Source organism: Podarcis filfolensis, assembly GCF_964270895.1.
Source record: "Podarcis filfolensis genome assembly, chromosome: 16".
In the NCBI taxonomy this organism is placed as follows: domain Eukaryota; kingdom Metazoa; phylum Chordata; class Lepidosauria; order Squamata; family Lacertidae; genus Podarcis; species Podarcis filfolensis.
The window spans coordinates 14,291,917-14,319,555 of NC_139620.1; the positions used below are offsets into that span (position 1 = coordinate 14,291,917).

The 27,639-nt window shown below is 45.9% G+C and overlaps 1 protein-coding gene across 2 annotated transcripts; it reads right to left on the minus strand.

Moving 5' to 3' along the window:
* Nucleotides 1–898: 898 nt before the first annotated feature.
* DPF2 (double PHD fingers 2) lies at nucleotides 899–27,639 on the minus strand. Of its 2 annotated transcripts, XM_083591877.1 has the most exons (12): nucleotides 27,405–27,624; nucleotides 23,083–23,243; nucleotides 22,169–22,276; nucleotides 19,917–20,080; nucleotides 17,646–17,738; nucleotides 15,783–15,861; nucleotides 14,665–14,706; nucleotides 8,965–9,102; nucleotides 7,999–8,127; nucleotides 6,534–6,646; nucleotides 5,709–5,790; nucleotides 899–4,191 (listed from the first exon to the last, which is right to left on the minus strand). In XM_083591877.1, exons 1-12 carry the CDS (start codon nucleotides 27,434–27,436, stop codon nucleotides 4,115–4,117), a joined length of 1,218 nt encoding a protein of 405 aa, XP_083448003.1. In that variant the 5' UTR covers nucleotides 27,437–27,624; the 3' UTR covers nucleotides 899–4,114. The 2 variants fall into 2 exon arrangements, with proteins under 2 accessions (XP_083448003.1, XP_083448004.1); XM_083591878.1 differs by lacking the exon at nucleotides 14,665–14,706 and having other exon boundaries at nucleotides 27,405–27,639.

Genomic DNA, 27,639 nt, shown 5'->3' on the forward strand with positions numbered 1-27,639 from the left:
TGTCCCAGGTTCAATCCCTGGACAGATTTTCACCCACATGGGGAAATTGGTTTCCATTTGTGGGAACCTCTAGATCAGTGTTTCCCAAACTTGGGTCTCCAGCTGCTTTGGGACTACAACTCCCATCTTCCCTAGCCAGCAGGACCAGTGGGTCAGGGATGGTGGTAACTGCAGTCTTCGTAACATAGTTGCTCCATCCCCACAATCATTTTGGTTGCCTTTTTCTGAAACTTTCTCAACTGGTGAGGCAACCAGAACTGAGCACAGCATTCCAAATGAGGCTGCACCACTGATTCGTATAATGGCATTATGATGTAGAGTTATTTTCAATTCCTTTCCTAAGGATCCCTAGCATGGAATTTGCCTTTTTCATGGCTGCCGAACACTGGGTCGACACCTTCATTGAGGTATTATGCACCTAGGTCTCATTCCTGGTCTGTCACTGCCAGTTCAGACCCCATGAAAATATATGTGAATTTCAGGAGGGGGGTGCCCCAGAATTCATCACTTTACCCTTGTTTACACTGAACTGCATTTGACATTTTACCACTCATTCACTCAGTGTGAGGAAGTCCTTTTGGAGCTCTGAAATCTCTAACTCTGAACAAGTTAAGTGTCATTAGCAAAGTTGACCACCTCATTGCTCACTCCTAACTTTAGATCGTTTATCAACAAGTTAAAAAAAGGACAGGTCTCAATCCTTGGGGGAACTCCACTTTCTGGTCCTTTTCAACTCTACAATTCCGATTCAATACTTCTCTCCATTTGGAGAACTGCTCATTTATTCCTACCCTTTTGCTTCCTGAAACTTAACATCTCGCCACTCCCCTAATCGCATCAAAACCCAGAAAAATCCCAGAGCGCCAGATGATTGTTGGACAGAGAAACCAGAGAGCGCTTTCTGTGTAAAAATGATTTATTCGCTAATACTTATTACAATACCTTAAAATAAAACAAAAAAGGTAAAACACACCTTAGCTTCAGCTGCAATTTAAAAAAAAAATGTGGGGGGCGGTGAAGAGCCTCAGCATACCATAACCAATTCCAAACCTAAAAAATAAAATTATCTGCATAATTAATTGCCTGGGGAGAGGGAGAAACATAGCCACCAATTCATTGTAAAACTGGCAACGGCTGGGCAGGAGGGAATCCAGGTGCAAGGAGCTGCAGAATCAACTTGTGGCAAAAGGGGGGGGGGAATGAGGTATTCTGTTCAGCTTCTGAGTGCTCAAGGAATAGAAGGGATGTGGGTTTGAAAACCCAAGGCCCACCCCTCCCCAAGATGAAGAGAGCACTGAAGCAAAGCCCACTTTTAAAAAAGAAGAACATGGACCATGTTCTCATATACCCTTCCCAATTCCCCTTCCCTCAAACCAACAGATCTAACCTGAGCATAAAATCTCCATAATGCAACACTGCTTTACAAAAAAAAATCCCCCGCAGAAAAGCTACTTTCAACCCACCCCAACAGACAAAAGACTGCAATAAAAATAATTAGTCCAAACAAGCCATTTTGGTGTTTATTCGGGTTGTGAGTTTTAAGACACGGGTGTGATGCTTTGAACGAGGACATGCCCCCATCTGGGGTTGGGACAGCAACTCCCCCCAACGCAAGGTTTGCCCACCCCACCCCCCTTCATCAACAGGCCGCCTCTACCTGTTCCCTCCTACCCAATCCCAACCAGCTATGGGAGAGAAATCAAGTGCAAGGTTAAAGAAACCAAAATGGCTTCCCTGTGTGGGGTTGCGGCCCCCAAGGGGATCCAGGGCTGTAAGTGCACAATGACTCCACCTCTCTTGACATCCCTTATAGACTCAATGGGGAGTCTGTGGACCTTTTTAATCCTGAAAGCCTCTAGTCCACATGGCATAGCAAATGAGGGCAGGGGTGGGTGGGTGAAAGCTTCCGTTTTGGTTGCCAAAGTGCCTCTTTCCCCTTCCAAATACAGCCCTACTAAGACCCACCTTAGCTAGCGGGGTAGTGAGAACAAAGGCAAGGATGCGACCCTTCCTGCGGTTTGGCTGGGAGTGTGGAGTCCGACTCCCAGCAGCTCCGGCAGCCGGCAAGGCCAGTGGGTCAAGAGATGATGATGGGTGCCATAGCCCAACAATATCTTTTGGGGGGGTATCAGTTCCCCACCCCTGCCTTAAGGAAAGATGAGGCAAGAGGCTGCAGTGCCCACTCACAGGATGGATGTTAACTCGGTGAGGCAAGCTATTCTAAAAAGAACCAGCCCCCTCTGATTTGCCAGTCCCCCTGAGTCTTCATGTATTGCCTCTGCAAAGATGTGGGCAGAGAAGGGCTGGATGCATTTTGGGGGAGTGCAAGAGGATGTATGACTGGGGCAAGGGGCTTTGGAGGTAGGTATGAAGTCAATTTTTAGAAAAAACAGGCACATCATTAGTATATTACACAGAACCCTATTCCAGAGAAAAACACCTCTCCTCCCCAAACGGGGTGCCATACAAAGGGGGTTAGGGGGAAGACAGGTGGAAATTTCCAAGGAAGATTTTCAAAATGTCACTTCTTATTAAGGACCGGTTCCTCCAGAGAGTGGGGGTGGGGAGGTGAAGAAGGCAACCAAGGGGGAAGGCAGGATGGATGCAGAAGAGAGCTTCCGTTCTTGGAAAGGGAGGAGGCTTCCGCATACCAGCTTGTTTACTTCTCCTTGGAGAGCAGCACAAAGGTATAAGGGCTCGCCCTCCACCTGCAGACACGCACACAGAGAATGTGGGAAATCAGGACTCAGCAAGTAGGCATCAAGTGAGGCTAGGGAAAGAAAAAAAGAAGTGGCCCGCACAGGCAACCCCAGAGATCTGTGGCCAACGTCCCCAGAGAGGCACGCAGCACAGCGGGGAGACCAGGGTCAACTCCTGCCAACAAGCCCTGCTCCAGGGAAGAAAGAGCTGCCGGCCCTCCATTCATCCACCTCCGAGCAACTCGCATATTCCTGTAGAGGCCCGTATGGTGGGAGGATGATACGAGGGAAAATGTAAAATGGTGCCAGGACTGGAAACATTCCCCCGAGAATTAAAAACATACTAAAACCCACCATGGCACAGAAATTCTGTTTTGGGGTGGGGGGGCTGTAGTCAACACCCCACGGGTTAAGGGCTTGCTAAAGAGAGGTGGGGGAAAGTGCTGGAACCCTCTCTCTGCTCCCCCAATCCCAATCCCCCACCCCGACACAACCCCTGGTTAAAAATATATATAGAGCCTTGTGTGTGTGAAAACAAGGAAGGAGGCAATGGTGCTTTGTGTTAAAGACAGGAGGGTTCTTTGGGTCAGGATCCAGCCTCCATCAGGACAAGGGGAAGCCTCAAAAGCTCTTCCCTGACTGAGGTAAACGAAGTCACTTTGTTTTCACACCTGCCTGAGCCAAGTCCTGGTCCACACTGTTGAAGGCCAAAGGTAGGTTTTCCATTGGACAATGCCTTCCCAGAGTTCTCTCAGGTCTAGGAGGCTGCTCCAGACCAGAACCGGATCCATTCGTAATTATATAAGGGACAAATCCACTTTCTTATGGAGAGGGAAGAACAGGTGGTCAAGGGCTGGAAGGGAGCCTATAAGCCCTGTGGGTAGTATCAAGAGTGCTTGTGGTGGTTTTGTGTTTTAAAAAAAAGTTTTTAAAATTGCTGGCTCTGCTTTCGGAGACATAGAAGCCTGCAGATCAGCTGTTGATTCAATAGCACAATGTTAGTGAGATGAGAAGGAGTCGCCTCCTCCCAGCAAGCCCAGTTCGGTCGGAATATATTTCTATATATATATATATTTGTCCTTGAGTATTAAGGCCGTAGATATGATGATCTGTTTGGTGCTTCTCAGCCAGCCTGGAGGCAAGTGAGGAAAGGGCATGGAGAATCCTCCCTCCCAGGAGAGCAGGGAGAGAGAGAAGGAAGGAGAAGTTCTAAACCCAAAAACCGCTGCGCAGAGGACAACGGAGAGAGCTGGCAGGGGCTGGATCCGACTGGTGAAGGAGACACTGACCAAGAGTGAGAGGCAGCATAGGAAAAAGACTAAACCAAGAAAGGGGAAAAAAGAGCCCTGCAAGGTAGTGGACAACTGGCGGTTCCTCTTTCAAGCTCCCTTTCTTCTCTGCTGCCCCAGCGCCCATCAGGAGGAGTTCTGGTTCTGGTAGATGGAGGCTTTCTCCTTCAGCAAATCCAGACACAGGTGACAGCTCCAGCTTCCTGTAACAGAAAAGAGGGCAGGGGGAGGGATAAGACACCTATTGCAGCAGTGGGAGAACCAGTGGCTCTCTGGGGGACGTTGGACATGAACTCCCAACAACCCCAACCAGCATGGCCAATAATTATGATGAACTGCAGTTGTAGCCCAGCAACATCTGGGAGGTGCCAGGTTACCCATCTTTGAGCTGCTGTTAAATTTGGGTGAGGGATGCTGCACAAGCAAGTCTTGTTCACTCCAAAAGTGATACCCTTTCTTCAAAAGTTCACTCAATGATACTCTGAGAAGGGCCCCTCTCCCTGATCGTAAACTACGGGACATACTGAGAAAGGGTCTCCATTAAGTACTTGGCTATTTTAGCGTAATATTGAATTTATTCTATGCTTATTGAATTGCTGGTTTTGTCCTTTTTGAATTTAATGGTATGTTTTGAAACACAAAGTTGTTTCAAATGTTGCATGTTCTGATAATAAGTTAATGTTTATTGTGAGCCACCAAGGTCAAAGTGGAAAAGCGACTTATAAGCAAACTAAATTTAAGCACAGCAGACAGTGGTGCACACAGTGTCATTTTGTCCACCTCCTTGTTTACAGGTATGTGACTTGTCCTCTATGGAGTGTGTGGGATGCATTATAGCTACACTAGACACACACTGTACACCAGCAGAACTTGACGCCACAGCAGGGGTGTCAGGGATGAGAACCAGAATCTACCATGTGTGAAATGTTTGCTCCGTCCCAAACCTACAGCCCCTTCTACTGGTCTTACAGTAGACAGGCAGTCTGTGGGCCTTGACTGGAAGCCCTTTCCAACTAGGCCTCGGAAAAGCCTGTGCTGTGACCTGCGACTCAAAAGAAGTGGTGTAAAGATTAAACAGGTGATTTAAGATTAACAAAGGCTACCTTTGGCTGTGGGCCTGTTGCTGGAAGCGTCTTTTCAAAATACCAAGTCAGCGCCTGCTCAGGAAATGAGTCAGCAAACTGCCTGCTACAAGTCACCAGCGTTTTGCCATGTCATGCTACATGCAAACTTTCTTCTTTTATATAATTGGCACGCTAAGGCAGGTTTAAAATCCCAAAGCATTTAAAAAAGAAAAAGAAAAATCCTATTTGATTTGTTAAGTAGAATGAGGCCCAGAAGGAACTTTTCTTCTTCTTCTTTTACTCTATTTAAATTGCAGGCCAGTTAATTACAAAACAGGTGAGCAAGCTGTGCAGAGCAGCCTTTAATTCTATGCCCCCAAATAGGATGCTGCCTTATACAGAGTCAGAACCTTGATCCACCAAGCTCAGCAATGTCCACACTGATCGGCAGCAGCTTTCCAGGGTTTCAGGCAGGGGTCTCTCTCTCCCAGTCCTACCTGGAGACACCAGAAATTGAACCAGGGCTTTTTGTCTACAAAGCAGTCACTCTTTATCACTGAACTATGGCCTCCAGGATTCCCTATGCAAAAACCAGGAGAAACCCAAAATCACACAGAGGTGGGAAGATGCAAACGGGGAAGCAGAGAAGTACTCACCTTCCGGTGGTTCTGACATGGGTGGAGTGAGGCAGTACATATGGTAGCCACGGTCACAATCGTCACAGAAGAGCAGCTGGTCCTAAGCAGGATGGGGAGGGAAGAAAAGCCAGAACAAAGAATGCAAATTATTCCACGTCTTTTCAGAGAGGGAGAAAATCTGTCCTCTGCACCCCTAAAAATCAAGGTGTTGCAGTTTAATCTATCCAATTTATATCCCACCTTTGCTTCAAGGAGCTTAGAGAGGAATGCACGCCACTGCCACACTTCAGCACTCAAGACAACCATGGGGAACTAAAGGCCTGGGGAATGGATGTGGCCCTCCAGATCGTACTATCTGGCCCTCAGAGCTCTCCCCCAGACCAAGCCCCTAATTGACTTTGCTTTGCACTATCCTTGCAATCTTTTTCCTGGCTGGGAGGTAGCCTTGACCTCTGATAAACACTTGTCACTTGCCTAGAAAGAGGATGGAACGAGGGGTGCGTGTAAAAGTGGTCTACTGCAAAAAAAAAATTTAAAAGGTTAAAATTTACATTGTTTGTTCCAACCACTTTGGCCTATGACCCCACCTGCCACCAGGCTTTTAATGAGTGGATTTTGTTCTGCTGGAAGTGTGCTTCCTGAGGCTTGAACTGGGGGTGGGGGGTGTCTGTGAGAATGTTACAGTTTTGCATGAATTGGTGTAATGCATTTAAATTTCCAGATGCAAATTGTTGAGACCTTTTAGGCATATAATATAAAGAGGGACATTCAGGATGAAAGGACACAGAGAGAAGGGATTCAGTCATGCAAAGGGCAGGGGCAGGAGAGAGAAGGGGTACTCACATCGTTCTCAGAGGTGCCACAGATGTTACAGCACTTGCACTCAATACACTGCCAGCGGTAGGTCTTCACCGCCGCCATCATAACTGGTGTGAACTGCAGGCATGAAGGGTGCCCTGGTGGGGAGAGACAGTGGGACAGGCATTAAGACAGGAAGGTTGTGTGGGCACCTCAGCAAGCGGATAAACAAACAAAGACGTTGCGCCTCTTCATCACATTTGCTGCTCATCTTTTCTCCAAGGAAAACCAGGTTGGCAAGCGTTTTGACAGGAAGAGGGAAAGTGCTACTGAATTTTATTCTCACAATGTTCACATAAGACCAAACAGAATATTGTAATTACTTTTGGAATGGCATACAAAGGATGAAGAGGTTAAGGCAGTTATTATAATACACCGGGCTAGAGACTTTGGATATAATATTCAAATGTCATATTGGGAAAAACTATGGGGGGAAGAAATTAAATTTACTGCATGCTACTTGTTGAAAGAAAATATTATGAAAATGATGTATCGCTGGTATTTGACACTGAGTAAAATTGCAAAAATGTGTAAAACGAGCTCAAATTTATGCTGGAAATGTAAGGGGATAGAGGGTACCTTTTACCATATGTGGTGGTTATGTGATAAAGACTTCTGGAAGATGATTTACAATGAGTTAAAGAAAATGTTTAAGGAATTTTTAAAAAAAAAACCCCAGAAACCTTTTTATTAGGTATTATGGGTAAAGAGATACTGAGAGAAGATAAGTGATTATTTCTGTATGCAACAACAGCAGCGAGAGTACTACTAGCCCAGAAATGGAAGCAAAAAGAAGTGCCATTGAAAGAGGAATGGCAGGCGAAATTGATGGACTATGCGGAGGCGGCAAAATTGACAGGAAAGATCCGAAACCAGGAAGATCAAGTATTCAAAAAGGACTGGAATAAATTCTTACTTTATTTAAAAGATCACTGTAAAATTTTAAAGTCACTGACAGGAATGTGAAGATACTTTAATGTGAAATTTTACTGCATTTTACTTGTGATTTATATAATTATTTGGAAAACATAAAAGATGCAATTAATTATGGGACAAGGAGAGAACCCACAGAGGGAAGTCCGAGAGGTCAAAAGAACCTGATAAATAAGAGATGAAAAATGATTACTGTAAAGATGTTAAAAATGTGGAAAATCAGTAAAAAAAAAAATATTATAAACAAAAACAAAAACCAACAGAACTGTTTTGTTTTTTTTTAAAAAAATATTGCAGCTTCAGGAGGCAGCTGTAAGAACATGCCTCCTGAGCCTGCTTCATTTTTCTTGTTTAGATTCTTTTTGAAAAGGTTGTTCTTGGGACCAAAACCAACAAGCATGGGAAGGTGCAGGTGGGAAGGATCAGGAGTGGAATGCCAAGCAAACCCATAAAACTTAAGCAGGACACCCAAGCTCTTGGCAGGATCAGGCCCTACCGCTCCCCACAGTTCATATACCTGATCGTCCACAGTCAGAACATGAAACCAGCTCTTCAGGTTGCCCTGTTTTCTTATTGATCTTGGAGTCTCCAAGGCAGAAGTCGCAGTAATTGTTGGGCAAGGCCAAGCCATCCGGACCTTTCTTGGCTATTGGAAAAAGGTGTTTTAATCAATGACAAGACAGAGTCAAAACAGAGCCCCACCCCCACCACTCCACCCAGACCTAGGGGGAGTTTATTATTTTTAAACTGCAGCCCAGCTTCTTTCAAAGGAAAGGGAAGGGGTGACCACAAGAGAAAAGATTCTTGTGTACATTCTCAGTAGCACTGTCCCATTGCCACTACAGGATACAGGCTATAGCATCTCGTCCTGATCATTTTATGCTCACCCTGTATTCACAGCCTGCTTAAAGAGAACAGCTGGCTCTTACCTATGGCTCGGACATACGTAGGTCCAGCCCAGGGGTAGGCAACCTAAGGATCGCCTTCTCAATCCGGCCCACGGACGGTCCAGGAATCAGCATGTTTTTACATGAGTAGAATGTGTGCTTTTATTTAAAATGCATCTCTGGGTTATTTGTGGGGCATAGGAATTTGTTCATTTTTTTCTTCAAAATATAGTCCGGCCCACCACATGGTCTGAGGGATGGTGGACCGGACCACGACTGAAAAAGGTTGCTGACCCCTGGTCCAGCCCTTCAGTCCTGGTTGTGATGGTTCCACATGCAGCTGCTCAAGGCACGACAGGCTTGGTCACTTGCTAGCACATGTCACCATTTTGGCTGAAATTGACTCCCTTAGTCCTTCAACTGGCTCATATAAATCCCGACATCACAACACGACAGTAAAGTGTGGGACTCGCATTAGGTCTATCCCTTTTTCCAGGGCAAATCTTGAGATCCAATTTAAGCTGGGGTAGAGGAGAACTTACATAAAGAGACCTTAAGGTTTAGAAAAGCCCCAGAAGGAGGAGGAAGACACTTACATTTCTGCTCCTCAGATCTCTGTGATACAGGCGTGGGGGGCTGCGAGTCTTCCTTGTCTTCCCCCTCTTCCTCAGCCAGGTGGGAGTGCGCATAATGGTAACTCAGCCCAGGACGGTTCTTGTAACGCTTCCCACAGACTGAACAGGAAGAAAATTTTAAGGCAGACAAGACACAGGTTTGAGCTTCCCATCCCCAGAGGAGCTGCTTTCCTCCCCCTTCCCTTCGCAACGAAATTATCCCATTCTCAGCCAATCTTTATCCCCTTCTCCCCCCCCCACTCCAAAAAGCACACACTGCCCATCCCCTCAATGTGCTACTGTGCCAATCTGTTACAGAAACTGCACAAATCTCAAAGCAAGGGTGGGGAAAATATTTGCTGTTGCTCAGCACCAGAACCAGATTTCTAAACACAGTGGTAAGTTCATGTCGTAGCACCCTTTGCGACCTGCAGTCAGAATGCTCTCAAAGCATCTCCACACACCCCCAACCAAACAGCAATGAACAAAGGGGATAGCACACAATTGTCTATGTCTGGCACTCCAAGTAATCGAAGACTCTTAAGACGCACAGCACATGTTTCTGGCCCTCATGAAAGAACGACCTGAAACCCTGTTTGTCTGGTTTCAGAAAGGGAAAAGCTAAGAGCATATTTCTAGTGGCCAGCATTTAGTTGCCCTGCACAGCTCTTCAGCCTTGCTGCAAGTCCACTCTTCCCCAATTGCCACCCCACCATTCCTCCACCTTCCACCCTCAAGTCCTTGGCAAAAAGAAAAGAGCAATTTGTTTGAAGATCTGGCTCTGATTTAGAATTGCATTATGGATATCTAAAGGAGAGCAGGGATTAATACCCGCAGCTCAACAGCCTAGGCTGAACCACCAAAACAGTGTGCTCCAGATTTGGAAGTAGCTAAGGCACAGAAACAAGGAAGTGAGCCATATCTAGCAAGGAACACTGCTTGGGGAAAAAAACCCTGCTGGGGCTGGAGACCATACACAAACACACAATCTCCCATAAACACTCCAGGTCTAATCAAGTTCTGATTTCGGGGAGGGAGACAAATGTTTTCTAAAGCACATTAAGTCCAGCAAGTCTTTTGCACAGCGACTGGAAAGCCAATTTGCAGGGAAAAAGTAATGGCTCTCTTAAGGGCTGTGTAAACACAGCTGATTAAGTAGGGAGCCTATGCTGGCAGGCTCCCTCCGCAGAGGCAGTGGTTGCTACATGCTGCTTCCAAGGAGGCTCAACATAGCTTACCAAAAGAAAGCTCACTTTGGAGCTGCTGCAGTAGGAGAAAAAACAACCTCCGTCCTCTTTCCTTATAGCTCTTCTCTCTCTCTCTCTCTCTCTCTCTCTCTCTCTCTCTCTCACACACACACACACACACACACACACACACACACAGTGCAATGGGACCTTGTTCATGAAATACTGAGTTGTATCCAGTATCAGTCATGCTCAACAGTAGCTGAGCCATTAATTTCCAATTGTGTCTACTCCAAGGAGAACTTAGATGGATACAATCCATTGCGTGCTTCTGGGCAGAAGAAGAGCGCTTTTCTCTCACCAACAGTCCAGAGCCACGTATTAAGGGTCGGGATACTTGAGATAGGACTTATTTATTTTTAACTGAGAATTGTTGGCTATGTTCATTCCTGCAGCCCACTTGCTCATGGCACCAGAAAATGGAGGCAAGGCTGAATATACTCTGCAAATTTGCTTCTTTCCAATGTTTTCCTTTGCAGAACCGACTCCCGGTTTTCGTTAATAAAAACAATAAAATTAAAATAAATTAGTTCTTCAGACTTGCATAGATGTAAGAAGGTAAGAACCTGGCGACAGGCCAAAGGCCCATTCAGGCCAGCAGGGACCAGCCAGATCCCTAGGGGAAGCCTTTAAGCAGGGCCTGACTGCACCCGTGTTCTCCTCACGATTCCCAGCAAATGGCATTTAAAGGCATACACTGCCTCCAACAGAGGAGGAATAACATATTCATGTTGAGAATTTCCATTCCACCTTAAGGAGCAGACACGGGATTGTTATGTGTCACATGTCTGTTTACATTCCAGCACAGTATGCTGGGAACTTCCATTTGTGTATAGCTTTTACTTTTCACTGTCTCTCTGAGGAGAAGAAAGGGAGACGACATGTTTTCTTTGCCCTGATTTATGCTTAATAAATCTTTAGCCGTTAGTATGTTTCCAAAAGCCTCACGCCTGTTCTGTTTGCACAGTATGCTCTGCTAATATAGCGTGCTCAGGCTTTTGAAATCTGAGTCGCTGATTTACGTCGCACCAGAGACCGGGGGATCGTCACGGCTGGAAGGGCATGATCCAGCTAGGGGCTAGCCAGCTTGCATCTCGACCCCCGAAGGATGCTGACAATTCATTGTGGCTAATAGCCACTAGTAGTCTGACCTTCCATGAATTTCTCTAATCCTCTTATAAAAGTCATCTAAGTTGGTGACCATCGCTGCCTCTGGTGGGAGCAAATTCTGTAGTTCAACTATGTGTGTGAAGGACTTCCTTTGTCTGGCCTTAAACTTCAAATATTCGGCTTCATTGGATGCTCCTGAGTTTCAGCGCTTTAAGAAAAAGAAATGTCTCCCTATAGGCTTCAAATGAAGGGCTGGGCAGGATTGCCAGGGGACAGGGGTTACCCTTGTGGGTTTCTCTTCTGCTCAGAGTTGTGAGCAAACATTCCCAGAAGAGCACAATCCTGCCGTTCCACAACTTCTTCAGCAAGCTCAGAAGGCTCTGCTACATGAGGGATGTGCCCAAGATTAGCAGTTTGAGCTGCCGCCCTGCCTTTGCCCAGCGCCCTTTCCTCCTCTGGTTGGCTAATTCCAAGGGAAGGGAGGGGTAAAATCAGGCTGCACTGCTTGACAAATCAAAGGCAAGCAAATGTAAGAGCCTTCCCATCAGCCCCAGCAAGGATGACCATGGATGACGGGGGGGGGGGGGGGGGGCTTAGTTCAGGAACATCAAACCAATGGATTTAAATGACAAGGAGATTCTGACTAAACATTAGGAAGAACTTTCTGGCAGTAAGAGCTGTTTTGAGAGGGGAACAGACTCCCTTGGAAGGTGGTAAAAACCCCTTGGGGTCCCTTCCCACTCTACAATTCTATGAGAACAGTTACAGGTCCCAGTATTGTTATTGTTGTTGTTGTTTTTATACTGCCCTTAATCTAAGGATCACAGGGATGGAAGGAGTGATAGTCGAACAACACCTAGAGACCCAAAGCTGAAGAAGAATGACATAGTAGATCATGCAAGTTTTTGTGTATGTGCACTGTGTCAAAATACAACTAGAGGAAAAATGATGGTATAAAGCTCATTATTGGGTACAGGCTTCTTTAATACCACAAAAATTACTCTAGATTTATTTTGGGAGTTTTTAAAAAAAAACAATAAATCAAGGCAAAATATAAATATAAATTCATTCTCAGAAGCCTGCAATAATACTTGAGGTACCTTTTCCCATGATGCTTAAATACTTTTAAAACCAGAATGAAACATTAAACTGAAACATAACTGGTTGAGGTTGTGGCCAAAGGTGGAATTGGCCCTTGGTTCAGGTGGCTACAAGAAGGGGCAAGAGTCCAAAGGGCAGAGAAAACTGAAGACTCAGGGCTTAGCCTATCATTAACAGAGCTTATAAAATTTCAAGGCCTTTTGGACCCTGGGACTGTGTTAATACATTATCTAGCTCTGGAAGGAACAACTTGGCTGCCTAGCACATCTAGTTAGGTAGGGTGGGGGATAATATTCAACAGCTATCCAGGATGGGAAGAATTCAGCCTATGTGCCAGGGATAGGGGAACCTGACAGGGCCTCCAGATGTTGCTGGACTCCAACTCCCATCATCCCTGACCACTGACCATGCTGGCTGGGGCAGATGGGAGCTGGAGCCCAGCACATATTGAGGACCAGAGGTTCCTCATCCCTGCTATACACCAAAGCCCTTGCTGATCAACCACAGAGTGCTGCAAGCAAAGACCACAAAAAGGTGGTCTGCAGTTCCAAATCCGCCAGGTGACTCATGCAAGCGAGTCAAACTAGAAGTCACAGGAGAAGGCAAAAATACACAACAGTTTCACTAGCCAACATCCATTCCCCCAAGCAAAATCCAGCATCTTCTCAAGGAAACTAGCTATTAGACCCAATTCTGCAGCACTCAACCTCCTGCAGTGTAAAGTTGTAAATAGCCTGGTCACCCAGGGCAAATCAGAGCATGCCAAGTTTACAAAAAAGGCTCTTATTTCTACCCACCTACCCTTTCAGGCCAGAAATAACAGCATGTGTGGGCATGTGGAAGTATTTGTGAGCTACTAATTTTTGTGGCCTTTAAGGCTATACTCCTGGTGTGGCAGATCCTGTTGCCCTGGGAGCAACAGGAAGCAAGCACTCAAGAGTCACATACTCAGAGTAAAAAAACAACAAACCACCTCTCTTTCTGACCTCAGTGGGTCAGAACCAAAGGACAAATTTCTGTGACTGCAGAAGTGAAGAGAAGGCCACTCTAGCCTCTGTCACTAGCCAGAGATCAAGGCCATGTGGAAGTCTCCCCCCACTTTTCCAAGAAGGGGATCAGACAAAGAGAAGATCCACCAGAGAAGAAACAGCTTCAAGACACTTGCTTCCCACCTCCAAACATCTGGAATGACTACAAGGGGAAAGACGAAGGACATCCTGGCCCATCACCACCCTAAGGGCTACTAGATAACTGCATCACTTCCTTTTCAGTAAAAATACCAGGCAGGGAACATCATCCCAGTCCCACAAGAATTTAAATGCCTGGTAGCAACTCACCACTTCATTCTAGGTCAGGCAAATCCATCTCCCTTCTACCCATTTCCCCTTGTGTCTCTTGTCCTTTCAGGCACAATCCTAACCCTACTTCTCTAAGAGGAAGTCGTAATGAATTCAACTGGTCTTGTTTCTAAGTGGACATAGATAGGATTGTGCTATTAAATAAGCCTGAGTGCAAAGACAGATTTATTTTTGTTCATGTATGCCAGGGGTGAGCAGACAGGCTTGAGGAATATACTTGGTGATGGTGGTGGTGGTTTTACTAGGTCCACCAATCAGAGTACCTGCACAGTAGCTGGGCAGACACACTCTCAAGATTTAAAGAACAGGGTGCCGCTTATGAGCACATGATGAGTCCAGGAATGTGTGGTCAGTAGCACAGCGAAGCTCACAAGTCCATTGACATAAAAATCAGCTCCCCATTTCTTTTTCAGCAACCTAATTTGGGGCTGGAAGGGAGGGGAAAGCTTTTTCATTTGTTACTGCTAGACAATAGGGAGTCAGAATCCCTTGCCAATCTACTGCAAAACATCCTGATGTACTTTCTTCCCAACTCAATGCACAGCACCTTACAATAACAATGCTTATTGAATTTTAATTGCTATGAGCCACTGAGGGAGATATGTATTTATCCAAATTTCCAGACAAAAATTTATCACCTTTCCCACAGCAACTTGGAGAGAATCGGGCCAAAAAGCTGGGTGCCAACCCTATTAGGCCACACACACTAAATAAAAACCTGAACTGCATTATCATATGAGGGAAGGGGTTTTTTTGTGCCCTGCATCAAAAGACCTGCTTTTTAAAAAAGAAGAGTTTTTAAAACTAACATTTCAGAAGAACAAAGTCAGGAGGAAATAAATAGCAAGACAGAGAGAATGGACTACCTCGGTCAGGAGGTTTCGAGGTATGCTTTTGTTTGTAACTATCTGAAATACAGAAAGAGAATAATGAGAGAAAAGGTGAAAACACTCTATAGGTCACACACATAACATGCACACAGTAAAGCTATATACAACGATTAAAAGGGAGAAAAGAAAAATGCTTACTGGTGTTATTTTAAAGTAAAAAGGGGGAGTATAAAATTCTTACAGGACAGTAAAAGGAGAAGAGAAAGAAAAGTAATTTCAAAAACTCATTGTTTGCAATTTTGAAAATTCTGGCCAATTGCCCCCCACCTTTTACGTTAATAACCAGGTTTGCACGGGCGTTCATTTCCAGATTGGCACACAGGGAGCAGCTCTAAAGAACAGAAAAGTCATGCAATATGGAACTGGCAAAGGCAGCCACACACAGCAGGGCTGGTCACATAGCTTGGGTGTCTGCACACAAACACAGCCCCCAATGGACTGGTAAAGCGATACCAAGGTCTATACACGTCTTGGGATCTGCCAGAGGAAGGCAGGGCTGGAGCACTGTGGCTGAGCACCTGCTTTGCATCCATGAAGCCCTGGCTCAATCCCCAATGTCTCCATTTTAGAGGAACAATGGTGGCAGGGCTAAGACCCTCCATGGACAAGACTGGGTTAGTCTGCCAAGTCTGTCCCAAAGGAGATGAGAACATTGGTAAAGTTATCTCCTATTGGGCTGACTTAAGCTGGTGCAGAAGTATGCAATTTTGTGCACTTTCACAGAACTCTTCACCAGCCAAAATAAAGCGCTCTGTGAAACAGGAAAATTTGCACACCGGGCAAATAAAAGGCATCATTTTATCAGCCTAAGATCTCATCGAAGCAACTGCCCATACCCACAGGAGACTCCAGATAGTGCCAGACCTCCAATGCTCCCAAACTAGACAAGTAATGTTATAGCCTCCAAGAAGCTCAATTAAAAAGCAAGGGACCAAGGACAAGTAGCTCACACAGCCCCTCTTTCAAAGAAGCTTTGACCTCTCCATCCTCCATTCCCCCACCCTCCCCACCACACCGTCCTCCTATCTAGGAAAAGCAAAGGTGTTCTGCTCACGACAGCTGTGTCCCACAGCACGGCTCGCCTTCTTACTCACTGTCACAGGCATACGGTTTGTCTCGGTCTTCCAAAATGGCTGCATCCAGCTTTTTCCGGGCGCTCCCAACTCCTTTGCCCTAGGAAGCCAGAGAGGAGAATGTCATGAGCAAGGGAAAAACTGCCTCACCCAACAACCCCTCACCAAAAAAACCTTGAGGTGACATAAAGTGGAGCTGAAACAAATCAAGTAGCTGTTAAGGAGGCCTGCAGGAAAGTTAAGCAGATTCAGTGCCACAGGGTGAAGCAAGGGGAATAAACAAATTCATGGCAAATGAGCTGTTATTCATAAAAGGATCTGAGTAATGCCAGTTGCTGGGGGTTGGAGGAGAGAGAGAGAGAGAGAGAGAGAGAGAGAGAGAGAGAGAGAGAGAGAGAGATATGCCTGGCCACACTGGGAGACATGATACAGGCTAGGTGGTGTATGCCAGCCTTCCCCAACCTAGCACCCTTCAGACCACATATCCTGGACTGAAACTCCCAATGGGTGTTGGGAGTTGTAGTCTACAACATCTAGAGAGTGTACATTGGGGGAATGCCGGGTGAGATAGAAAATATAGTCCAGAATATCTGGAGGGCACCACGCTGCGGGAAGACCAATGAACATATAATTTAGCAAGGAATAATAACAACTACTAGTACTCCTGCTGGACAGTTCTTGTGGGTCCAGGGAATTCAAAAACACTTTCAAGCCCTTTATGAGACTATTAAATTAACTGATTTATCCATGGCTAAGAACAGTATTAAAGTATGATCTGAAGACAGTGACCCCACCATTATTTAGATCTATGAGACAGGAGATAATCACTGGTGCCACACTGAACTCTTCCCCCACCCCCAACAGCTCAACTTTAGATCCGTCATGAAGAAAAACTTATGTCTTTCCCACCACAACGGCTAAATGTTTACTCTAGACTGCAGCCATGGTGTGCACCATGCATTTATGTGATGCTCCATTATTTACATACAGTGACCTTCAGAGGAGAAAAAATCACACATATTCTCTTTCTCAAGTAACACAGCCATCACCAAGATGCTTTAAGGGAACAGTTGCAATTGACATTTTCAGGGCTGAAGTCTTAACTTTTAAAACTGTTTTGTTTGTCTTTCAGTACGTTTTCACCACTAGAATAGGGTAGGACAGTTCGTTCAGTAAATCAAAAAGCCAAGCAGAGCGAGTCATACTAATGAAGTGCTGCAGAGTCGATGAGCTCAGCTGGCAATATTTTAAAAGACAATCCACTACTGCCCCACAGTGGCACATGCTTTGAATGATTTTTTTCAAATTTCTTCTTCCATTTCATTATTATTCATATGACAACCAATACTGTGCCAAGCAATTATAGCCCCAGAATCCCCCCTTCCCCCGCAAGGATAAATCATCCCTTTCTTTAGTACTTACAATTACCTTGTGTTTATGGTGTTATATCAATTTCAACCTTTTAGCCTTGGGGCATGGGGGCAGGAGAGAGTGTCCATGCATGTTTTTCCCAGGGACAACAAGGTTTTTAAAACTACAGAAAGGCAGACTGAGAAATACTTGGACAGGGATGGAGAAGCTGTGGCCTCCCAGATGTTGCTGGACTTCAGTTCCCATCAGCCACAGAAAGGATGGGATGATGGATACCGAGGTACAAAGACATCTGGAAGACCACATGTTTTCCCCATCCCATTCTCACTAGTCTCTACAACCATAGAGTGTTCATTCCTTTCCAGCACCCAACATATTTTGGGACATCCATAGAATTTCCTTGCCTGCCACTGCCATAGAGCCCCAGTGCTCCTTTCCACTCCATGCAGACTCAAAGCGCACACTGACTCAAGACTGAGCAAGCATTATTGAGCCCCAATATGTGAGCTGTACCTTGGCCTTGCCTTTGCCTCGGCGTTTTGGCGTGTCTTCTTCATAGTCCTCATCATCTAGATCATCCAAGAAATCGTCAGGTTCCAGGATCCGCTAGAACAGAGAAGCAAGACTACTGTAGAGAAAACAAACAGATTCAAAAAGACAAGGGGGCGGACAGAAGACTTGGAAGTCTGGCTAAGAAGCACCCCCTCAAATGCATTCTAGTTAGACCAATGGCAATGACCACCTAATAGTTTCATTTTCACTGCAGAGCTTTCAGGTAACATTAAAAACTGTCTTAAGGACATAAGAGAAACCCTGTTGGATCAGAGCAAAAGCCTATTCCCAGATGTGGGGATCCTCTGGCCCTCCAGATGTTGCTGAACTACCGCTCTCATCATCCCCGCGAGTTATATTTCAGCAACATCTGGAGGGCCAAAGGTTCACCTGTGCCCTAGGTAGTCCAGCACATTGTTTCAACCAGATACCTATGGGGAACTGAAAAGCTGGGCATGGACTCTTACTGTTGTTCCCCAGCACACGATACTCAAGAGGCATGGTGCCTTTGAGCCTAACCAGTGACTGAAAACCTGTGGTCCTTTAAATGTCACTGGACTCCAACTCAGATGAGCCTCGAACAAGAAGGATTATGGGAGCTGTAGTCCAACAACAGCTGTAGGGCCACAGGTTCTCCCTTCATCATCTAGACATACAGCCATCATGACAAGTAGTTACTGACAGCCTCATCTTTTAGTAATTTATTGAATCTACTAAACTATCCATTTAGGGCCACCTACACATCTTGCAGAGGCAGATTTCATAGGCTTTCTGTAAAGAAATTCTTCCTGCTCTCTGTCCTGAATCTTCCAGTTGGTTAGAGCATGGTGCTGATAACACCAAGGTTGCAGGTTCGAGCCCCGTATGCAGCTGCTGTATACTCCTGCACTGCAGGGGGTTGGACTAGATGATCCATCAGGGTCCCTTCCAACTCTACAATTCTGCGATTCTACCTTTCAGCTTTATCAGATGACCCTGGGTCATGGTATTAACAAGAGAAAGTCTTCTATATCTGCTTTCTTCACCTCATATATAATTTTATTTGTCGCTACATTTATATTCTACCTCAGAGATTCTTTAGCTGTGATTCCTGCACTGCATGGGGTTGGACTAGATGATCCTTGGGGGTCCCTTCCAATTCTACAGTTCTTTGATTCTATGAAAACACATGGGCTCAAAAAAGCGCATTTCATGCCCACATTTCAAAATCAGCAAGTGCTCTTTCTCTCTTTTCTCTATTGCTCTCTCGCACACACACATCCTGTCTTCCTGGATGCTGGAAGACAAGCTACAGCATTCCGTCTTCGGTTGCCTTACTAGGCTATTAGAGTTGATCCTGGGAAGCAGCCAGTGTGTATTATGACATTCAGTATCTCACCAAGCCAAAAAACTTGATGAAAACCAGAAAGTGTCATTGCACCACCACCTCCTCCCTGTTAGCTTCACCCCTCCCCCCATCCCAGCATGGCTTTTGCAAAATAGACTGGCTTTCATTTCACACTAAATTCCACTCTGGTTCTTTAAAAAAAAAAAATTAAAGGAAGCTCTTGCAATCCAAACCAATAGTTTGTAGTAAAAGGGTGGAATTGGGAACAAATAAAGCTGAAGAAACTGGAGCAGGGGAACAACAGAAGAGACCTTGGGCTGGGCTGAGAGAAGCATGCCTAGAACCACAGTGGAACAAAACACTGGTCCATGAAACGATTTTTCTGGCAATGAGGATCTTTGAGACAGAAGCAGTCTGACAAGCTGAAAGGACACTACCAGCAGGGGTGCGGCTGTGCACTCCTCAGCTACTACACAGACGCAAAAAAGAGGCTCTCAGCTCTCTCCCTCTTCTGCATTTGAAGCAGGTTTTGAGCCCTTATGTCTGAGGGGAGAAGCTGGCGAAACAGGAGGGGGTGGTGGGATCAGCAGTACTTCCAGAAGTCATGGGCTAGGAGCCTAAAGCTCCACACAGCTCCTTGTTCTGGTGTAAACTGGATTTAAGTGCTCAAACCTCAGCAACCGTTTGTGCACTTGTTAAAAATCTGAACAATTTATTCATGTAGCAAACTTCTGTTTTTGTGGGTACAAAAACTAGGTCTCCGTGGTGCAAGATTTCTATCCATTCTGTAGTTAAAGGCAAGGACAGCAGAGGAGAGGTAGGAAGAAGCTGCGAGGAGCCATTCATATGTTACCATGGAGCCCCCTTTCGAAACAGAGTCAATGCTACCCTCTGCCTGCCATTACCTTCCGCGCGCGACTATTGGCAACAGGAAACTCGCCGAGGCTGTCTTCGTCAGTACGAGGATCGGGCAGACTGCGCTTCTCAAGAGAGTCCGTCCTCAAAAGGGCCTCCAGGCTGCTGCCATCCTGAGAGATCAAACCCTCTTTCTTTAGGGTCTGCTCAGTGTCTACAGAAGTAACATCCAGAGGGTTGGCTGTGTAATTTTTTGGTTATGTACTTAAATTTGTATCCTGCCCCTCCTCCCAGAGAAGCCCAGGGTGATAAACACCAAATGTTTAAGCTATACTATTTAAAATAAAAGAACACGTTTAAAACAATTTAAAACATCTAAAGACATTTTAATGCAATCACATATGCTCACAGTCCCTAATTTCAAGGTTGCCATGGTCAGTATCTGTCAGCCATCAAATGCTTGGGTAAACAGGAACGACTTTAAATTTCTCCGGGAAGTCAGTAAGGAGCAAGACACTCTCGATCTCACCAGGTAGGGAACTCTCCAAACCAGGAGCCAACCAAGGGCCTCTGCTGGTCGTTGCTAAAACTGCCACCCACGTCACCAAAGGAGAAGGACTGGAGGCTCCAATACATGGTGGAAGGAAAGAACGCACTGGAGGAAGGATTGTGAACCTCAGTTAAGGAAGCAGAGCCCATTGTGGAACAAAGCCTTTTAAACACCTCCCCTGTGAGGAAAGGTTGCAACATTTCCGGCTCTTTAGTTGACCAACAAGGTGAATAAGAAGCAACATGGTAGAAAAATATAAAATTATGCATGGCAGGGAGAAAGTGGATACAGAGGGGTTTTTTAAGGCAACTAAGAGAAAGAATAACAAGCAAAAGGCAGAGAGATGAAAGAACACATTTGGGTGAAGGCAGGGCCTGAAACTGAAAGAGAAATCAAAAGGGAGGATGCTACAGCGAACAATATAGTCACATGCCGTTGCTATCACCACCCCTTAGGCAAATGAGAGGACACAACTCACTATGTGGATGGCTCACATAGAATCAGGCTGTGTGATTGGTGTGTCTTTTTCATAAAGATCAAAGGGTATAGTATTAAGGTTGTTACCAAGTGATCCCATTGGGGCAGGGTGTGGAGTGTTGGGCTCTGCTGCTCAAAGGCACTCTGTGCACTTTTGAAAAGTGGCCGCCAAATGCTCAGTCTCTCATCCCATCCCCAACAACCTCAGGCCAGCTTTTGGTGGGGTGGGCAGGGGTAGCAGCAACTACAATTTCTGGCTCGGCCAGCAAGGCCAGACAAAAACCACGATTCATGCATGTAAAGGCCCTCCTATTTCATCTGTCCCTGGCTACAAGATACTTGCCCCAAGCAGAACCCTTAACAGCCAATACAAACAACTGTTATCACCTGTGGCCCTCCAGATGTGGAATCTTGGAACCAGCCACAGCAGAAGAAAGGGAAGGGAAAAAATTCCCAAGCTGGAGGGGCTCCATTGCTCTGCCTTCCAGCTTAGGAAAAATTCCTCTTCCCCTGTGTTTTGCCAAAATGTAAGCATTCCTGGAGAAACCTAAAATCCAATGTAAATGTGCTACAATGTGTGAATCTCATGAAAAGTCAGCATGTCAGGAGTGTAATTGCAATTCTTATTTCTGACCCGTTAAAAGAACTTTAAGGTTTGCCTTGATTTGGGATGTGGAACTTGTGGCCCTTCAGGTGTTCCTGAACTGTAATTCCCATCACCCCTGACCACTGGCTATGCTGAATGCAGCTGAGAAATGTTGGAGTCCAACAACAGAATGCAAGTCAAACAGTTCATCAATCTAGTATATCAAGACTTTAATAAGTTCTCATGTGGTAATAGAACAGCGGTGGGTACCCTGTGGTCCTCCAGATGTCACTGAACTACAGCTTCCATCATCTGTGGCCATTGGCCATGCTGACTGGGGCTGATGAAAGGTTTAGTTCCACAAGCTCTGGTGGGCCACTCATTAGCCACCCCTGCATTAGAGATGTGATGGGATAAATGGGGAAAGGGGTAGCCTTTGAATAATACAGGGCTCAAAGACTTCCAAGCGTTACTAAAATCAAAACAGGAATTTACCTGGAAGGTTAGAGATGCTGATAATGATGCTCCTGAAAGCACAGTTGTGTCGGTGATGCAACTCACCCTGGCAGAAGAGGCCCTCTCTAATCAGTTTGCTATGATGTACAAACCCATCCCCAATCCCTAGGAAAAACTAATTTGATCCCAAGTGAAGTCCCAGCAGCAGCTCAGAGGGAAAGGAAAATATGTACCTGGTTTAATGGAAGGGAAGGAAAGCCTTGGATCCTCAGGAGGGTGAGCACGACGTTTTTTCCGCCAGCGCCGAGCCGGGTAGGAATAGAGCTGGCCAGATGCCAAACCTTCCAATAAAAAAAGCAAACCAGGACAGAAAAGGAAGAAAAGAGTAAGATTATCAGGTCAATGCAGCCTTTTCAGAGCTCTAGCCTTGAGCACTTCCCCAACAACCCTCACTTCAGGAATTAACACATCCACTCCTTACAATCCATCCTAGGTAAAGGTAAAGGGACCCCTGACCATTAGGTCCAGTCGTGACTGACTCTGGGGTTGTGGCACTCATCTCGCTTTATTAGGCTGAGGGAGCCGGCATACAGCTTCTGGGTCATGTGGCCAGCATGACAAAGCCGCTTCTGGCGAACCAGAGCAGCGCACGGAAGCGCCGTTTACCTTCCCACCAGAGCGGTACCTATTTATCTACTTGCACTTTGACATGCTTTCGAACTGCTAGGTTGGCAGGAGCAGGGACAGAGCAACAGGAGCTCACCGCATTGCGGGGATTCGAATCGCCGACCTTCTGATCGGCAAGCCCTAGGCTCTGTGGTTTAGACCACAGCGCTACCCACGTCCATCCTAGTTTGCCACTAATCCGCACAGTTGATATGGACCAATAAATAAAGGACAATAAATGCAGTGTATGCAGATAGGCTCCCTGAAATGAGTAAAGGTATTTCCATGAAGGAAAAAGAAGAGACCTACCTCTCCCCACCCACCCACTTCTCAGGTGAGCTGTCAAAAAACAGGTGCAGTGCCTTATCAAAAACAAGCAAATCTGCTGCCGGACCCCAAAGTGTTACAAACTGCAGCCCAAATAAGAAAACCACAGTGCCCCTAAACTTCAAGTTTTCACAACATCCTATGTGTATCCAACCTGGCCCCCTGTGCCGCTTCTCCATCCAGATGTAGCAGTTACTCTGCGCCACTCCAGTCTGCGAGTCCAGAAATGGCAATCGGACACTTCTCTCAGCACACAGTCGGGCATTGTAGTTGTGGCACTGCTCCATCGCGTCCTTATAATATTGTTCGCCAAGGCTGGTGGGAGGCAAAAGCAAGCATGCGTTAGAACATAGGTGTGTCAACTTCAGGCTTGATAAATCCACTTTGCTCTTAAAGGACCTCAGGATGCACAAACCAGCCATTTGCAATTAAGAAGCAAGGTGCCTCTTGAACATAATATGCTCAGCCCATAAATTTGCTTTCAGGACCAGAACTGATCCACTCCTGGGCGAATTTAAAAGAGGATAAAACTGATGAGAGGAACATAAGTAAAAACACTGATTTCCAATGAAGCTGAATGTGGTAAGACTCAAGACAGATGCAAGGCAGTACTTCTTTGCACAGCACTTAGCTAACCTATGGAATTTGCTCCCACAGCAGCTAGTGACTGCTACTAATATGGATGACTTTACAAAATTAGACCAATTTATGGAATATAAGGCTATCAGCAGTAACTAACCATGATGGCTATGTTCTTCTTCCATTGTCAGAAGCATTCTACCTCTGAATACTCAGCTTGCAGGCTTCCCATATGCATCTGGTTTGCTGCTGTGATAACACGATGCTGGACTAGATGGGCCTTTAGTGTGATCCAGAATCCAAGCTATTTTTATGTTGTTATGGTTTTCACTCAAGCTTTCTTCATGTCCTCAATCTAATTGTGGGGAAACTTTTTTGCATTGCTATTGCTAAATCATTGGGCGTCAGAAACACTTGCCTCAAGATCTACCAGTGCATCAAACTATACCTTCTGCCTACTCCTGTATTAGAAGAAGTTTTTCCCAACTACAGTAGATATTTCACCAAGAGTCTAGGTTCACAGAACTATAGAATTGTAGAATTGGAAGCGACCCCAGGGGTCATCTAGCCCAGCCCCTTGCAATGCAGGAATCTTTTGCCCAAGGTGGGGCTCGGACCCACAACCCTGAGATTAAGAGTCTCATGCTCTACCAACTGATTGACTACATCACACAAATAGAAATCTAGAAAGCTGGACCTTCCCACAGCTAATAATTGCAACAATGTTGAACCGGGGTGCAGAAAGTACAGTGGTACCTCGGGTTAAGAACTTAATTCGTTCTGGAGGTCCGTTCTTAACCTGAAGCACCACTTTAGCTAATGGGGCCTCCCGCCACCACCCTGCGATTTCTGTTCTCATCCTGAAGCAAAGTTCTTAACCCAAGGTACTATTTCTGGGTTTGCGGAGTCTGTAACCTGAAGCATATGTAACCCGAGGTACCACTGTACTTTAATTTTAAGGTGTCAGGATCAAAATTCTGATTACAAAGCTGGTTTTAAGCTTCCCTTCTTGGAACAAAAAAGAGAGGCATCTGTAGAGCTAGCTTTTTATATTACCACATCTCATTTTCAATCTATTACAATCACAGAAGAAGGAAAATGCCCAATTCTATTCAATAATCCCATTAGTGAAGACTCAGATGGAGAGTTCTCAGAGCGAAGCGGAAAGGGAGGAAAAAAATACATCGCTTGCATTTATATTCTTGTTCTTTAAAAATCTGTGGTGTGGCAGCAATGAAGTTTCCTTAATTGAGCAGCCTATAATTACAGTAATTTTAGTGTTTCAATCTCGCCACATAAAGTAGCTGAGGGAAGGGAATAGAAACTGGTGGGCATCAGCTTGCTTTGGGGGGAAAGAATTTAATATCTTTGCTGCCAGAGGAAAAAAAGCTTGTTGGGGGGAGTGGAGGGATGAAAGAGAAAATTAGGTAATTAAATTGCAAGTCCACCTTGTTTACAATGTTTTATAATCCTCTTGGCGCTCTATCATCAGTTGAAGCAGCTATGTGAAATTTAGAGGATGCAAATCAGGACAGAAAATTGCCACAACCCGGGAAACGGCTATGGGAACGTCCCCTGCATGCGAAGACAGGCTCTGGCGGATTGAGTCAACAAGACCAATAGTGGGCCCAATGGTCAAGAAGGTGGTTTCTGCAGGAGCTGTAGAGGTAAGTGAGGAGCAGTTGTGGCTCATCAACCTGGAAAGGTAGCCCACCTAGGAGAAGGAAAACTCTGATCCAAAACCTCCACTGCCTTGCGGGATATCTTCAGGAGAAGAAAAGGCTAAGGAGTAAACCCTACACAAATCCACAGTGGAGTCCCTAAGACTGTTGGAGGGCACTTTCTATGCCTCCTTCCAGCAGCTCCTGCAGCCAAGCTGGTGCCAAAAAAATTGCTCTGCTTTCCTTTGGACCACATCAGTGAGGCCAAGGAGGAGGGAGGATTGTCATCTGGGCAGCCCAGGACCTCCATACACACTGCCCAGGATAGTGCCGAGAGAGGTAACTTTGGTGCTGCCAATGCAGCAGTCTGACTTTACTCTCAGAGGCGCACTCCTTTGTCTCTCAAGATAGATGGATGCCAACAACAACATAATTGCAAGGATGTATCATATAGGACCTTCAGGTGCCAACATACCGTATGCCAGGGGTTGCCAACATGGTGCCCCCCTGGGGACAATTCCTACCATCCCTGACCATTGGCTATGCTGGCTGGGGCTGATGAGAGCTGGAGTCCAGAGCAACATCCAGAAGGCACCACACCTGGAACCTGGGTCCACCCTACATCCATTACTTCTTGATATCCAATACCAGCCACGTACTGTATAGCCATAGTTGCCATCTTAAAATTCTACACCAGCTCAGAAGCTTAGCTTTTCTTATGTGGAAAGCAGGCCCATCACTTTTTCTCCATTCAAGAGCAATGGAGCAATGATCCATTGATTTGCACTTTTGCCCACCTCCCATTAGGAGTCCTGACCATTATGGGTCATGGTTCCTCTTTCCATCCTGCCTCTTTGGGGCAGGAATTCAAATCATTCTCTCCCCTACCTGAAAACTTCTTTTAAACTCTTGCAAGAAGGTGAGTCTTCGTGCTCTTCACTCCAGCCTCTCCTCCTACTGGGCAAGCAACTTTCATCTCTTCACTTGTTATTCCAGCCCCTGGAACTTGCCCCTGACATTGCGAGGGGGGGAATCTGTTTTTCTCTAGCACAAGGACGAGGTACCTTTTGCCCTCCATATGTTATTGGACACATCAGCCCCAGCCAAGCATGGTCAGGGATGATGGGAGTCGTAGTCCATCAGGGTCACAGGTTGCCCATCCCTGCCCTAGCTTCTCTAGCCACTCTACTTCTTTGGTAGCCAGAATCTCTTGCCACCCTTCATCTCCCATATAAAGAAGAGGAAGAGAAGGTGGCTGTGTTGTTTTAACTGTGCCCCCATCACATTTTTTTTTCTGGATATCTGAATTGAGTGGGTGGTAGATCTATATATTATGTTCTCGTCTTAAATCCATTTCACTCCCCCGCCTCAATTTTCTTCTGGGTTCTGATAGAAAGTGGGGAGAAACTCATTCTTACCCCCATGACTGGAATCCTACTTTTCAAGAGTGATTTTTTTCCTGCTCCCCCCTCCATTTAAAAGACTTTTTTTTAAGGGTATGAGATAGTCTCTTTTGACACACACTCCTCTTAAAAATCCACTCCACCTCCACCCTACACACACTTTTTTGAGGGACCACCTGGTGTATTCCCCTCTCAAGACACAAATTGTATCTCTGTTTCCCCGAATGGGTATTTCCCCCCTTTCCCCACACCCCGTTTATATTTCACAATTACTGTTTCAAGGGAAGGAGGCTGTCTTCCTCCCGGCCTCTTTCAGAGCTCCACGGGGGGGGGCATGAGGTAGAAGGACCATTTTTCTCATCATTCCCCATTTTCTTTTGGGACTTTATGGAAAGTGGGGGGGGGTCCTGTTCTTTTCTCCTCCCCCCTGGGGAGGGCTCTACTTCGCCGCCCTCTGTTTTTTATTTATTTTTTGAGCAGCCTTTTATTTTTCTCATTCCAATCCCCCATCTCAAAATTTGGGATATTTCAAGGCGAGATGTCCTCTTTTCCATCCACTTTTAAAACTCTGAGACGAAGGCACTCTCCCCTCTCCTCATCCGGCCTCCACCCATAGAAAGGGAGTTTAATTTTTTATTTATAAAAACTTCAGCCCTGAACAATAAAAAGAGCCAACAGCTGCCCCCTCGCCTCCTATTCCGCCCCCAAGTCCACCCCGATAACAGAATGGTCTCTCCTACGACCCTCCTGCGAGCATTTCTCGGAGATTCGGGCTGTACCATTAGAACCAAACAGGGGAGGGGAAGGGGGGGAAGAACGAGAGTTGCACTCACAGCTTCACCACATTCTGTACCACCGCCGCCATCTTCCCCTCTGCCGCCTGCGGCCGCGGAGTACTTAAGTGCGCATGCACCACCGGCCGTTCGAGCTCACCAGGGCGACTTCCATAAGCATCTCACTCAGTTCCACGGCATGGCGCATGCGCCCCGCAGCCACCATCTTTAGCGCATGCGTAATTTTAAAAAAACCTGAATCCTCCCACGCTCTTCCCGCCGGCCCTGCTGTCAA

Coding starts and splice junctions, on each gene's coding strand:
- DPF2 (XM_083591877.1), bottom strand. CDS start 27,436: ATGGCGGCGGTGGTACAGAATGTGGTGAAGCT. Junction 9,103..14,664: donor CTCGAAACCTCCTGACCGAG/GTAGTCCATTCT, acceptor CTTCCTGTTCAG/TCTGTGGGAAGCGTTACAAG. Junction 6,647..7,998: donor TTCTGACTGTGGACGATCAG/GTATATGAACTG, acceptor TCTCCCCACCAG/GGCACCCTTCATGCCTGCAG.